Raw genomic sequence first — 15,167 nt, 5'->3', positions numbered from 1 at the left:
TGATTACATTATTTTATGTATAAAAAAAATAAAATTTATGTAAAAAATATTAATTTCGTATTTAAATAAAATATAAAGTGAATAAAATTGATATAATTACCTTATGGTCCCTACAATTATGGTCAATATTCAGTTTAGTACAATGATTTTTTAAAAAACAATTTGGTACCTTTGTTTTTTAAAAAGTACTCAAATTGGTCTTTTTTTTAAGTCTCACCCAACGGCGATAAGTGTTGCTTATGTAGCAGAGAGAAGTGAGATTGAGTGTTGTGTGAGGTGACAAGTGGAGTGGATTAACAAATTAGTAAAAATGAACATTGGGGATTATGGTTTTTTGAATTGCAATCAATGAGTGAGCGATTGGGGTTAGGATTTTTTAATTGCAATCAGTATGGTAACCAATGAGTTTGGACGATTGGGGTTATAGTTCAACATTGGTGAAGTGTGATCCCGTGAAGTACGATTGCGTGGGACAACGATTTTGTGAGGTGCAATAATTGTTGAACATGGTGCAGTTTTGTGTTTGCTCCTTTCTAAGGTTAGGAATTTTTCATTTACTTTGTGTTGGTTCAATGATTATGGGGTCTTTAAATGTTGTTTAATTGATTTCTTTATTTTATATGTTGTATATTCTGTATTTGATTACTTTAAGAGAACATTTATAGAGTAGTTTATGATGTAGGGTCCCACCATATGCAAAAAAAAAAAAAATTGTGTGTGGTCCAACATTTGGTTTCTGACATAATTAAATGAAGGACTGGTTTGTAATTTGTTTGATATATGTAGCCACATGTATATTTTACAGGGATATCTGTTATAAACTCCATATCATGTCAAAAGGTTTTTTTCAGCTTGTGGTCATTATAGTGGGACATTTTCTGATGGAAAATATGTTGGTGGTGATACATCAACATGGTCATGTGCTTCTGATACATGGAGTTACTTTGAAATAGTTGGCATTGTAAAAGAGATGGGATTTTTAACAATACATGAGATGTGGCATTCACGTGGAGGTTGTGAAGTGTTGGAGACTAGATTGCAGCTTATGGTTGGTGATGGTGGTGCAATAGATACGCTAAAAGTTGCAAATACATATTTTGAAGTTCACTTATTTTTAATGCACGTTGTATCAGAGGCAAAAGTTATGTTGGTTTTAGGTGATGGATTTGAGTGTGAGGTTGAGGGTGAAGATGATGTTAGTGAGCCTTACGGTGTGGAAGATGGTGTTGGTGATGTTGATGGTGTGGAAGATGATGTTGATGATAATCCGGAAGATAATGGTGTGAAAGGTGATGTTGAGGAAGATAATGAAGAGGAGGAATTTAGTGTTGATGAGAAACTTGATGGTGTGGAAGGTGATAGTGAGGATGATGGTGGTGAGGATGTTGGTGAGCATGATGGTGTGGATGGTGTGGTTGAGGAAGATGATGACGAGGAGGAGGAATTTCATGCTAGTTTGAAAGGTGATGTTGAGGATGATGGTGGTGAGGATATTGGTGAGCATGATGGTGTGGAAGGTGTGGTTGAGGAAGATGATGATGATGAGGAATTTCGTGTTGGTGTGGAAGGTGATGTTGAAGATGATGATGGTGAGGATATTGGTGAGCAAGAGGAGATGGAATGTGACCATGATGGTGGGTATATGTCAAAAGATTCTTCTTGATTAAGGGAAGTTGAATTTATTGAAGGTAAAATTCAAGTTCAGAGTAAGGGTACTAGAGACAAGGGTGATGGTGAGGGTACTAGAGATAAGGGTGAAGGTGAGGGTGAGACATTTGTTGAGGTTGAAGAATTGAGGGCTTCTGAGAGTAGGCAGAGGCGCAGAAGTAAAAGGTAGACAAATAATCTCATAGAAGGTTTAGAACCAAATTCTACAGATGATTTGCAGAATTTGGGTGTTGATGACGATGAAAGTAAAGGAACAGTTGTGCATGACAGAGGGTTGTCAGATACAAAGTGGGAATCAGAGGAGTTAGACAACATGGACGAAGTTGAAGATGGTGAGGAGGATATTAGTACTGGTGGTAAATTTCCATCCTTTCAAATGCCGAAGAGCATGGCAAATTTTTCCTAGGATCTGGGTACCTATTTTACAGACAATGAAGCATTTAAAGATACCATCAGAGCTTATGCTGTCCATTCAGGGAGGAAAATGACATTAGTAAAAATGATAATACAAGAGTTTGTGTATGCTGTAGTGGAGCCCAAGGACATTGTCAATGGTATGCATAATGTGGGTACTTACCCTAAACAAGATGTTGGCAGTTAAGAAAAATAAATGATGTACATACCTGTGTTAGGCAATTTAAGGTTAATTTGTTGAGTACTAAATGGTTGAGTGGGAGGTTGGAGTCTTCTTTAAGTCAGAATCCAAAAATGAGAAGTAATGATGTAAGGAATAAAGCTGTTAAAAAATGGAACATCGACATAAGTTAGTCAAAAGCTCAACGGGTAATGGCTATGGCATTGGAGAATGTCCATGGTTCATTTTAGGAGTAGTACAAATGAATTTATGACTATGCACATGAGCTGTTGCGCTCCGAATTTCACAGTGAAAGTAAAAGTTGAAGACATGAATGGGTTCAAAGTGTTTAACAAATTTTATGTTTTCTTAAAAGCCTGCAAGGATACCTTTATATCTTGTAGACCCATAATTGTTTTGGATGTGTGCTTCTTAAAAGGCTTTTATGTTGATAGCAGTTGGGAGGGATCCAAACGATCAAATGTTACCACTGGTATATGTTGTGGTTAGGGTTGAATGTAAGGATTCTTGGAGCTGATTTTTGCAGCTTTTAATTGAAGATATTGGGGTGTAGAAGTATGTGTAGGCATCACTTTCATGTCTGACCAAGTATTTTCTTTGTTGTCCATTATTGGTTTGTGTATATTTTTCATTTAAGTATTATATATGACCTTTCACAGGGTTTGTTGTCTGTCATTCGAGATCTAATACCTACAGTTGTCTAATGCTTTTGTGTTCGGCACCAGTACTCGAACTTCAAAAAAAATTGAAATCCTTAATGTGGAGGGTAGTCAGCAACACATATCCCCAAACATGGGGGATGGAGATGAAGGCTGTAAAGGAAGTCAATAATCAGACTTTCAAACATCTAATTTCACTACCTCCCAAGCAAGTATTCATAAAGCACATAGTTGTACTCACCTGTATTTTTGAAGTATTTAACTAATGTTTGTTTTCCTTTGCTAGGTTATGGTCTAGATCAAGGTTCACATTCACTCCAAAATGTGACTCACTTGTTAACACTATTTGTGAAGGTTTTAATAGTGTGCTTCTAGCTGTACGTGCAAAACCTATCATTACCATGGTAGAAGATATCAGGACTTATATAATGCAGATATGGGCAAAGAACATATTGAAAATTGCCTCGTTTGAAGGATCAATATGTCCAAAGATTTTAAGCAGATTACAAAAGGAAGCAAATCAAACTTGATATTGGATACCCAAGTTAGATGGCAACATTCATATGGTATTTTAAAAAGTTATTGTGTTAGTTGTTAGATATTTCTAACAAATTGGATGATCACAACACCTCCGCACATCACTTATTCTAAGTGAGGCATATCTCTATTATTGGAGAAAAAATTGCGATTAACTTGGAAATACATGACTACAACTGTCGGAAATGGATGTTGATTGCAATACCTTGTTGTCATGCATTATGTGCAATGATTTGTGAATGTGGATGCAGTTAACTTCATTTCATTTTGGTTCAAGTAGGAAATATATGCAGAGGTGTACAACTCAATTATCTATCTAGAGAACGGTGAACAAGTGTGGGAGAAAACTGAAATGCCAGATGTTGTGCCACCTTCCAAAAAGAAAATGCTTGGAAGACCAAAACAGAAGAGAAGGTTGGAAGAATGGGAGGTAATGAAGAACAAGATTCAGTTAGGCCAAACTAGATTAAAGAAAAAATGTGGGATCTGTCATAAGTTTGGCCACACCAGAAAGTCCTGCACCAAAAAACCATCTCAACAACCTCTAAGTGAGGCAGGTCCATTTGACCCAGGGCCATCTCAGCAAGCTCCATGTCGGGCAGCTCCAACCCAACCTCCTCCACCATCTCCCACTACTCAACCAAAAGATTCACAACCATCTCATCCAACTTGAAGGACAACAAGATCAAGTGCAAAATTTGGCAGACCCAACACGAGGCTTAAGCTTAAGTTACAGTCCAGGAGAGGGCAGTTTTGGAAGCCATGACTGCTTTTGGAACCTACTGATTTCAGTTTATAACTGCTTATTTTGAAAAAACAATTATTATAGGCTCCTATTAATGTATTTTGGAATGACAATTTAGGTTCATGTCGCCAATGTATTTGGTAATTTTCGCAGTACATTGATGTTATCAGGTTGTATGATAATTAAGTTTGGTTCATTACAAATGACTTTTCTTACTTCATTTCTTTCATGGTTAAATTTTATATTATACAACACATTACTTGATACTGAAATACAAATTAAAAATTCATTTTGGTTTACTTGATATTGAAATATTATAGAACACATTACTTCAAATATTTGGTTCATTAAAATTTATTTTGCATTACTTGATACTAAAATAAAAATTACAATTTCGGGATAACCTCAACACATTGACTCAACACACTAATACATATTACATTAACTCATTCAATCATAATCCCAAAAGAAACACATACGTCATGGGAATTTTAAGAACATAGTCAAATTGACAATGTTTATTACAACAACAACAACAAACAACCCTACTGACTACATCTTAATCCACTTTCTTGACACCTTGAGACGTTTTTCCAAACTATAAATCTTGTTTCTTTGTCTAGCAATAATTACATCTTTGTCATCCCAATGTCTTCAATGCATCCTCTGAAGAAATTGCATCCATGCTTACGCCACTCCTACTATGTATTGAACAAAACGTTAACCTAAATAATCAATAACAATGCATATTTTTTCATAAACACAGTTCAATACATCTCACCTTATACTATGAACACCCCCAAAATTGCCTCCCACCATTTTTGACAGTTGGTGTTGTTCTCAAAACCGCAAATTTCCCACAATCGCAAATGGGAGCAACCAATATGGTCTTGCTCCCACCACCATGGCTACAATTAGACTAGTTCTGCACTTCCTTCCGATTACAGGTGCATGATGATGCAAATGTAGACTTATAGCCAAACATTCTCACTCAAGGAAACACTAAACAACAACGAATCCAAGAACGAATCACAAAAGCCAACTCCTTCCTTTCACCAATGAATCCACAAAATCAAACTCCACCACAACCTCCAACACACACCCTAGAATCAAACCACCTCCATAAATGACCCTCATATTCGTTCGCAGACCACCATCCAAAAACGTTAACAAGTACAAGAAACTCTAACCCCCAAACTTTACTAATCTCTACCAAACCCCTCCACTTGTCACCTCACATAACACCCAATCTGATGTGTCTTTAAATTGACAGTCCACATCAACATTTTTCTCTGTCTCAAAAGCCGCACTTGACGTCGTTAGGTGGAACTTAACATAAAGGACCAATTTGAGTACTTTTTAAAAAACAAAGGGACCAAATTGATTTTTTTTTTAAATCATGATACTAAATTGAATATTGATCCCAAATGTCGAGAACAATAAGGTAATTATACAAATAAAATTTGTATAACTAAATACAAATCTAAATTATTTAATGACGTATTTAAGAAATATGAAAGAAAAATAATTATTAAATTATTCAAAATTTTAAATAAATACAAATTTTAAATTATTTAATGTACTATTTAAATAAAATCTAAAATAAATTAAACTTTTAAATTATTCAAAATCCTAAATAAGTATAAATTCTAAATTATTTAATTTTTTATTAAATAAAAATATAAAATAAATAAAATTATTTAATTATTTAATGTTATATTTAAATAAAAAATTGAAATAAATAAAATTCCTAAATTATTTAAATTTAATATAAATATAAATTCTAAATTATTTAATGTTTTATTTAAATAAAATAATGAAGAATATTAATGTAAAATAACTCGTATCATTGCTTCACTTTTCTTCATGCACATTGATGAATTGATTTTTAAATTTTTTTTTCTGTTTTTCCACACACTCGTCAATCCACTCAAATTACTGAAAACAAGAAATTTTGAATCCTCACACAATAAACACAGTATAAGCGCAATTTTCACAAATAATTTTTTAAATTAACTGTTTAGATTAATTAGATAATAAATACTTTAGTTCTTTATTAGGAAATCACTAACATCTTTTTTAGGATGGTTTTTTTTAGTATTACAATTTTATCTTTGTAACACTCCAAAAATACATCGAAATATTAGAATACAAGTTCTACATATTTCTATACAAGCTTAGAGTTTCTCAAAACATTCCTAATACATTATTAGAGTTTATAGAGAATATTTACAATATAACTTTTAAAACAACATCTTAAAGCCTTCCCGACCCTCCAACACGGTATGATCATCTACTCAGTCATCGCAATTCACAGCACAACAAGAAAAGTAAGGGTAAGCTAGTAAAAATAAAATTTTATAACATACACAATGAAATCAAAAGAGAAAACCAAATTTCATCATCTACAGGGATCTTACTTTGAAACTCTCCCAAGTGACAATTTCTTCTTTGTCCTCCATCATCTGCTTCATACCTATCCATCAAAAGTCAGTTTCTTCAATAAGCATATAAATGGCATAAGATAACTTTCTCTCTTCAGGGCATTGAGTAGCTTCAAAGATTCTTTTTATGTCTCTCACCCACTGGTCTGCTTCATCTGGATTTACCTTTACATTAAATTTGGGTGAATTGTGTCTCAGAAAATCCTTCAAACTAAAGGTATGGGGTTGCTGATGAAGCTGAGATGCTTCTGTTGGTAATCTAGTTGTTTCTAATTGATGAAGGACGGCCTGATGTTGTTGTGCCATAGTAGCACTTTGTTGTTGCAAGACCCATCATCTTTATTGCCCGAGTTAAGTTGGACACATCTACTGGTGGAGGAGAGTGAATGGTCTACATGTCATCTATTAAGCACATAAAGAATTGGGTTAGAAATTACTAAAAATTTCCAACTACATCTTTAAGACAAATTAACTTAAAAGAAGTAATCACACAAAACAGGTAAAAACCAATCAACACTTATCTCTAAAATGTACTATAATTATTTAGAATTAAGGTAGAAAATCATTTTGATATAGTCATGAGTGTGCACCCTCATCACTATATCAAGATTCTTTTCATTCTTAATACTTTCACCTTTATTCATAACAACTAATTTGACTCAAACACAAACAAGATTTCAAGAAAAAAACTTTGTCAAACACCTTATTGGAAACTTTTAACTAAAGTCTTGAGGCTAGACTTAAACAAAAATCTACACGCAGGAGAAACAAAATAAACCCACTACCCTCATGTTATTTTAAGGATGATCCGCTCTGATACCATTAAATGTAACACCCTAAAAAACATCTAACTACTAGAATACAAGTTCTACTTATTTCTATACAAGCTTAAAGTTTTTCAAAACATTCCTAATACATAATTAAAGCTTATAGAAATATAAATATTTACAATACAAGTTTCAAAACAACATCCTAAAGCCTTCCAAACCCTCCAACACATGTATGATCATCTGCTCGTGTACATAGTACAATCATCGCAGTTCACAATACAACAAGAAAAACAAGGGTAAGCTAGTGAAAATAAAATTTTACAATACACACAATTAAATTAAAAGAGAAAACCAAATTACATGGATCAATTTCTCAATTATTCAATTTTCTTCAAATCCCAACATAAAACAATCACGTAGATCTCACATAGATTTACACATCCAAGATATTTAACAAACATAATAACAACTCACGTCTTACAGAAGACCCGTATTAAGTAAGTCCTACTAGAGACTAACACCTGATCCAAAGATTACCAATGAATCCAAGAGAAAGGATCATGGTAATTTTAATACAACCCATATGTCACGGTGTGCATGAACTCCCCCGTCAACTTCTCACAACCTGATATCTTAGTTTATGTGACTTAGATCGTCAGTGAAACTCAGAGATCTTTGTTGCCACATAGGCATCAATACTAATTTACAAAGAAACATTAGTCCATACATTATCCTAAATGTATTTATACCATTTTCATCATACAATATCATTCAAAATGCGATCCATAACATTCAAAAGTCTATTTAACATAGAAAACAACACTTAAATACTAAACCATCAAAATCTAACATTTCTACAAGTTTAAATAATATATAAACAAACAACACAATATATAACACACTACATCCAGAATTGAATATCAAGACCATGTCCTCTCTATATTCAGATCTTCTAGCCTAAGATGTTAAAAATTAAAGTTAACTTCCCTCATCTTAAAGCTTGCTTTCCAAGCAACTTCTAAAATTTTATCCTCTCAGTATGGATAAGTTTCAAGATTTAAAGGTCTATTGCAAGTTATCCAAATAAACCAGAAATTCAGTATATAATAGAATAAGTTGAGAAAATTACTCTTCTAAACTGACCCCACCAAGATTGATGACTAAATTCTGAACAAACAAATAATAAATGATTTTTAAAGTAAAAATGAACTTATTATGTTTAAAAATTTGATCGGGTCAGCTATAACATGGTACGATCAGATTCTAAAGTAAATGATGTATGGAATGGGAAATGAAAAGAAAAGGAAAGGGTTGAAAAGATGGAGAGAGAAAGAAGAAAGAAAAAAAAATGGTGAAAGGGACTTACCTGTTTTTTATTTATTTACATGGTAAGTTGTAACACTCTCCCCTCTTCATTAATATGTATTTATTAATTATTATTTAATTATGACGAGAATATTATGAAAATCTTAGTTGAGGTGAAATTACACTGTAGATAAAAAATCATATTTAAAACAGATCTGACTTTATTTTATAAAATCCATAGATTTTATAATTATTTTAAAATTTAATTATAATAATATTATAATTAGATAATATTATTTAAAATAATTAAACATGAAAGTTTAATACAATGTTATCAGTTAATTAAAATTATTAACGTCTGTAGTATTTATTTATGTTTATTTTTTAATAATCTAAAATTTATTGATTTTAATTATTAATCAGTTTTTTTGTATAGATAATTATATAATAAAGAATAAAACATATATTTATATACATTTTTTACTTAATTATTTACAAGTATAGTAATCTATTACAAAAAACTATAAATAAAATACTATATTTATTAATTTTGAAAAATAATAAAAAAGTAATATTATATTATATATTTAATTAAAATAAAAGAAAAAAAGTTCCTATTGAATTAGTTTAAATAAAAAATAAATATTTTCTTTAATTTTGATCCTGTAAAAAAATACTAAACAAATCTATATTTTAATTAAAATTATATTTTAAATAAATATTTAAATATAGTTATATTATTTATAATGCATGCCTAATAGAAATTAAAATTATTTATTTAAAAATTAATGGTATAAATATATGTGTTGGAAATCCACGTCGACGAAAATATTTCATTATATATAAGTGGGTGCAAACCTTATCTCATGAACCGATTTTATGGGATTGAGTTACACTTAAAGTTCACTTTGTAATAATATGTTTTATTATTTATTATATAATTATCTATAATTAAAAAATATAAATTTAAATTATTAAAAAATTTAAATTTAAATTATTAAAAAATTTAAATTTATATTATTATAAAATTATTTAAAATATAAAAAATGACATAAGTTAATGAATTTAATAAGCTCATAACATTATATTAAAATTTTATATTTAATTATTATAACTAGTATCAAATGTTAACGTTATAAATACGTACATCCAAATATATTTAATTATAATATTATTAGAATTAAATTTTAGAATAATTATAATGTTACTGTATAATAGTTAATATATATACATATTTTTTTTATAAAATAAAGTAAGATCTTTCGTAAAATTAATTTTTGTATGAAGTGTCCATTCCTAAATAAGGAAGATTTTGGTACTATTCTTTTTCATAGTATAATAACTATTAAATATATACTAATAAAGAGAAAAGAGAGAGAATTTATAAAAAATATATTAATGATTTTCTAAAAATTAATTAATTGCACCTATTATTTAATTAATCTGAACAATCAATTCCAAATAAATAAAAATTAAGATTAATAGTAAGTTATTTCACTAATTTTTTAAATAAATGAATATCTTATATATATATATATATAATTAAAAAGTTAGTAAGTTAGTAACTATAAATATTGTTTATATAATGTATTCCTCACAGTGTATTTGTGGTAAGTAGATTTTTCATTATATAAATTTACAAATATATATATATATATATATATATATATATATATAGATATATAGTTTTTGGAGCATTAGAAATAATATGCCTCTTGGGTGTACAAGTATAAATATGCAAATTGACATTTCACAATTTCTGGTCAATAAAACTTTAAATTAATTAAGGTATATGTCTTGCATTAAATATTTTAGTGTTTCAATTACCACTAATATCAGTTTGAAAAAAAATATTAATTATTGATTCCTGAGAAAAAAATATGTTTTTTTACAGATGATGTGTAGTATAAGACATGTTGAGTGACACACATTTTTATATACGGAAACATAAGAACATTTAAATCTTCAAATACCAAATACAATATGTCCATCACACACTTTATACTTTGTCGATGAGACACTAATTATACACTTTATACTACCAAATATAATATGTCGATGACATACTAATTATACACTTTATACTATCAAATATAATATGTAGACACACTAATTATATATTTTATATTTTTCGGAATAATTATAAATAGGTTAAATGTGTTCATCTACTATAATATAAAATTAATTTTTTCTTTTTATATTTTTTAAACTTTAATTCATCCATATATTTATAATATAAAAATAATTGAAATTAGTTTTTTTTATGTGAAATGATTGTTAATTTCTTTTAAAGATTTTTTTTTAAAATTCATTATTATTTTGATGCAAATGGATGTCCACTATAACTACAATAAATAAGTTGATGAAATGAAACTTTAAATTGAATCAATCTCATACAAAATAACCTATTTTAATTATTTTCAAATTACAAATATGATTGATTTAAAGTTTGAATCCGAACAATAACCAAATTCATGTTACAGTACAAAAATAAAGAATATATTTAAATCGTTATAAATTGAAAAAATGGGTTTGATTTCTTCTTAAATCACCATCACACTCCTACAGATAAGATTACTTTTTAATCCAAAACACGAGAAAAAATATTACATAAAAAATAAACAATAAATGATTTATATTTGTTAAACTTGCTATTATATGGAGATTTCAATTATTCCATCTTTATAATCATCGCAAAATTGATTATGAAACAATATTTTAAAAACTTGAATTGATATAAAATATACTTATGGTTTCAAATTAGAAGTTATGATCAAATATATATAAATAATTTATACTAAAGTGAAGTTCAATTCTTTATGGAAACAATATTTGATTAGCTTAGGACACGATCTTAGAATACCAGTGGATCATAGAAAAAAATTATAATCATCAACAAAAATCTAAATTATCCAATGAACTATTTAAAAATTATTAAGTTGTGGTGGAAAAACAAAATCGACGGGCCAACCAAAGTTTGATTTTTTTTATAACTCATTTTAAGTTTTAAATAATTATATCCTGTTCAAATTTCTCTAAATTGAATGGGCAAATATATAAATTATTATGGGCTAGAATCCAAAATGGACAAACCAGTTCAAAGTTTGAGAATTTCTTCCGGCACCACCGTACATTTATTCTGCAATAAACATTAGAATTCCTATTTTGTCATTGTTAGCTTAATCTGAAAATCATGTTTTTCAAATTGAATAATCTAAAAGTTATTTTTAATTTGAGGATTACATAATTCCAAAATCGTTTTTCTTTTTAAAAAAAACTTAGATGGTAGAGTTCAACTTTAAAGGAAGGGGTGGCGAGCATCCAACACAATATTAGTGACCATTCACTTATTATTTTATGGAGAAAATTGCACAATTTCGAATTTTAATTTTTTTTTTCCAGATTATGCGATCTTAATAGATACTTTTTAAAACCTATGAAAAGAAAATTCATATCTATGAAGATACAGTGTACAAAAGAAATGTATGGAGGTTCAAAAAGAAAAAGAATGAGGCTTCCTAGGGCTTTTGGTTGGACCAATAAAAAGAGAAAGACACAAAGTGCAAAGCCGTAATTCAAAAAAATAAGGAGGGGTATTTAGTCTTTTCAGTAAGAGTAAAAACCCTAATTCTAATATTCCCGTTATATAAGTCAGAGCCAGAGGCCTGTTTTACATCTCACAGGTTGAAGAGAACCCTCCTTTCTGTAATTCCAAGCTACTCTGCGAACGGCCAAGTCTTTGAAATCTTCTTACCTTTTTTTTTTTTCCGTTTTTCATTTGCCTCTTGAGATTCTTTTGATTCATTGATCATGTCTCATGGGTTATCTCCTAATCAATGATGAAAGAGGCGTAGATTTTTCGCAGGAATGTTGAGTCGCTTCGCCTTCGTTTGTTCAATCCAGGCGCAGTGAATTATTGAACTGCCAAATCACCTTTTTCGGTTTTCAATCTTCCAAAAAGTTTTGTTTTCATGTAGTTTTATTTTTACATATTACTTATGGTATTTTGATTTTATTTTTGAGTCTAGGGTTGTGGGATCCAATGATGGCATGAAATCTTTGAGACCTGATTGTCTAATTTGATGACAACTATAAGCATACTGCTGAGGATTCCATCCAAAACTTGAAACATGTGTTCAGTTTTTTTGGGGGTGTTGTTGTTGGATATGTATGATTGTAATTTGGAAGAGTAATAGGAAAAGTGAAAATAGATCTGGAGGATGAAATATGCACTGGGCTCTGAGCAGTTCCGATAATGGACTGCTATACTGATGCATTATGCTAGCCTAGAAAGCTATGTCTGACTATTTCTTTCACTTTATATTTTTGTTTTTTAACAATGTATTTGGGTTTTTAAAGTTTTATGCTTTTTTTGTTGGACAAATTATACCTTCACAACGAGAAAGTTCTATACATTCATTCATTGTGATAATTTTTACAAAAAAAAATATAATTAAAAGTAAATTTTTGTAATTTAGAAATATGAGTAACTATTAAAATAATAATATTATACTATGAGAGTGTAAAAAAAAAGTGGGTTTTGTGATTTTTCTTTTGTTTTCAAAAGAATGTACTCAATTTTTTTTTTCATATTGATTAATTATATTTGAATATCACGGTTTTGGCCTCTTTCAAAATGAAAGAACGCCCGTTCTTATTTTGTAAAGATATGAAAGAATATAGAAAAAAAATATACTAATGTAATAAATATTTGCATATTGGGAAAAGGAAAAATGATTATTGACATTATAAACCCTAAATCCTGCATATTGGGGGAAAGGAAAAATGATTATTGACATTATAAGTCTACCAGCTGGAGTTAATGAGATTTGGACTACGAATTCCTCTACCCAATATTATAAAATAATTTTATATCAGAAAAGGAAATATCATCAAAAAACAGTTACATGAAACATCATTATACATTGTACAATTATCCTGATGAATATCCAGCTGGCACTGCATTGTATAAAAGATCTACCTACTGATACCTGAAGTAGCAGTATAAGATAAGATATACGATGAAATACTCCAATACAGAAAAAAACATTATGCAGAAAAATGCTTTTACCTGATACCTTAAGTAGCAGTATGAGATAAGATATACGCTGAAATACTCCAATACAGAAAAAACATTATGCAGAAAAATGCTTTTACCAAATCAGGCAGTTTTAATCTTGCCTCCAAAAGCCATTTACCAAATTACGTTGGACTCAAGAAGAATGGTTCTGATACTAAAATCCAAACTACATCCTAAATGCAGCAACAAAGAACTCTAATGGAGCAACCCACGCAAATGGATTTTATGTCGAAAAATCCTCTTATGCCACATTTTCTATAGACACCTAATTATGTTTAATAATTTTTTAATATCTACATTATCATCCAAACTTCATTATTTTATATTTTTTTGAATTTAATTGATACAATTTTTTATTTATTAAAAGAGCAAATACCAATTGAAATGAGTTTGCTGAGTAATAGATTCTTGCATACAAATTTTTCATAGTATTTGATATAAAAAAAATAAGCATATATTTATACAAATTTTAATTAAAATCTGCGTATTCATATTTGAGAATCCAATTTAAATATTTACTCATTTAATATTACTCAGGTGCAAGGAGAAAAACTGTCCAGATTACATTCACACCCAATCCTAAGGATTCGCAGATAGAACCTCACCCTTATGCAACCTCCACCTTCTTTACTTCCCCAAATATGCAACCACACAGCATGCAGACCACAGTACAAAATGTAGCTGATATGACCAGAATTGGACAGCACTACTTCAGTGAACCTATCTTTCTAACTACCATCACTACCAGACACCTATTTTCCTGCCACCCAAAAGATGTGCTTGGTCTTCCCCCGAAATCATCCACCTTACAGTTGACAGCTGAGAGAACTTTAGCCCGGCTGCAACCCTCCATACTTGTATATATCAGATGCAGCCCTCCATAGTTACATATTAGATGCAATTCTCTATAGCTATATATCATTGAGCACCTAGACCGGATATACCTAGACCAAAGTGGAGATGTAATACCATTAATCTTGCAAGTCCTAAAATTGACAGTCAGTGCAAATGGTACATACCTCTTCCGAGCCGTGCTTGATCTTCATACAAGGAGCTTCCAAGCCACAAAAACTATTATATTGACAGATCTAGCAGATTAACACTTCATGTAAACCAAATTCTAAGCTCACAATTACATGAACTATCCACTTAAAACGAAAATACTAAAATTACTTACAGAATAAACTTCTATTAACAACGCAACGTTAGAGCAAAGAACTGTCAATGTTCAAGCATTTGATCATGGAGTAATGTTATATCTAAACCAAAGATCTTATTTATTTTCCTAATATTGTGTTCAAATATTCTAGAAGCACAGAAACGTTTTATAGTTTTATTTTTCACATTATAAGAACATTTTAAAG

General features: G+C 29.9%; 1 protein-coding gene and 2 non-coding genes across 3 annotated transcripts; all 3 read left to right on the top strand.

Moving 5' to 3' along the window:
- Positions 1-401: 401 nt before the first annotated feature.
- On the top strand, positions 402-4,132 carry LOC137805523 (uncharacterized). The gene is made up of 7 exons (XM_068605463.1): positions 402-483; positions 852-1,634; positions 1,689-1,826; positions 1,878-2,024; positions 2,097-2,222; positions 3,209-3,276; positions 3,740-4,132. The coding sequence occupies exons 1-7, from the start codon at positions 402-404 to the stop codon at positions 4,130-4,132; spliced, it is 1,737 nt and encodes a 578-aa protein (XP_068461564.1).
- An 8,629-nt stretch (positions 4,133-12,761) lies between these two features.
- LOC137808893 (small nucleolar RNA R66) lies at positions 12,762-12,834 on the top strand. Its single transcript, XR_011080766.1, has one exon. It is a non-coding gene; the product is annotated as a small nucleolar RNA R66 (small nucleolar RNA).
- Positions 12,835-12,936: 102 nt separating this feature from the next.
- Positions 12,937-13,030, top strand: LOC137808843 (small nucleolar RNA snoR118). Its single transcript, XR_011080742.1, has one exon. It is a non-coding gene; the product is annotated as a small nucleolar RNA snoR118 (small nucleolar RNA).
- The last annotated feature ends 2,137 nt before the right edge of the window (positions 13,031-15,167 follow it).

The sequence above is a fragment of the Phaseolus vulgaris genome, chromosome 3, assembly GCF_000499845.2.
Source record: "Phaseolus vulgaris cultivar G19833 chromosome 3, P. vulgaris v2.0, whole genome shotgun sequence".
NCBI classification, from domain to species: domain Eukaryota; kingdom Viridiplantae; phylum Streptophyta; class Magnoliopsida; order Fabales; family Fabaceae; genus Phaseolus; species Phaseolus vulgaris.
The sequence above is the reverse complement of the archived record's forward strand: the minus strand, read 5'-3'. Positions and strand labels throughout refer to the sequence as shown.

Coding starts and splice junctions, on each gene's coding strand:
- LOC137805523 (XM_068605463.1), top strand. CDS start 402: ATGAGTTTGGACGATTGGGGTTATAGTTCAACATTGGTGAAGTGTGAT. Junction 2,025..2,096: donor GGAGGATATTAGTACTGGTG/GTAAATTTCCAT, acceptor CCTATTTTACAG/ACAATGAAGCATTTAAAGAT. Junction 3,277..3,739: donor TGTTAACACTATTTGTGAAG/GTTTTAATAGTG, acceptor TGGTTCAAGTAG/GAAATATATGCAGAGGTGTA.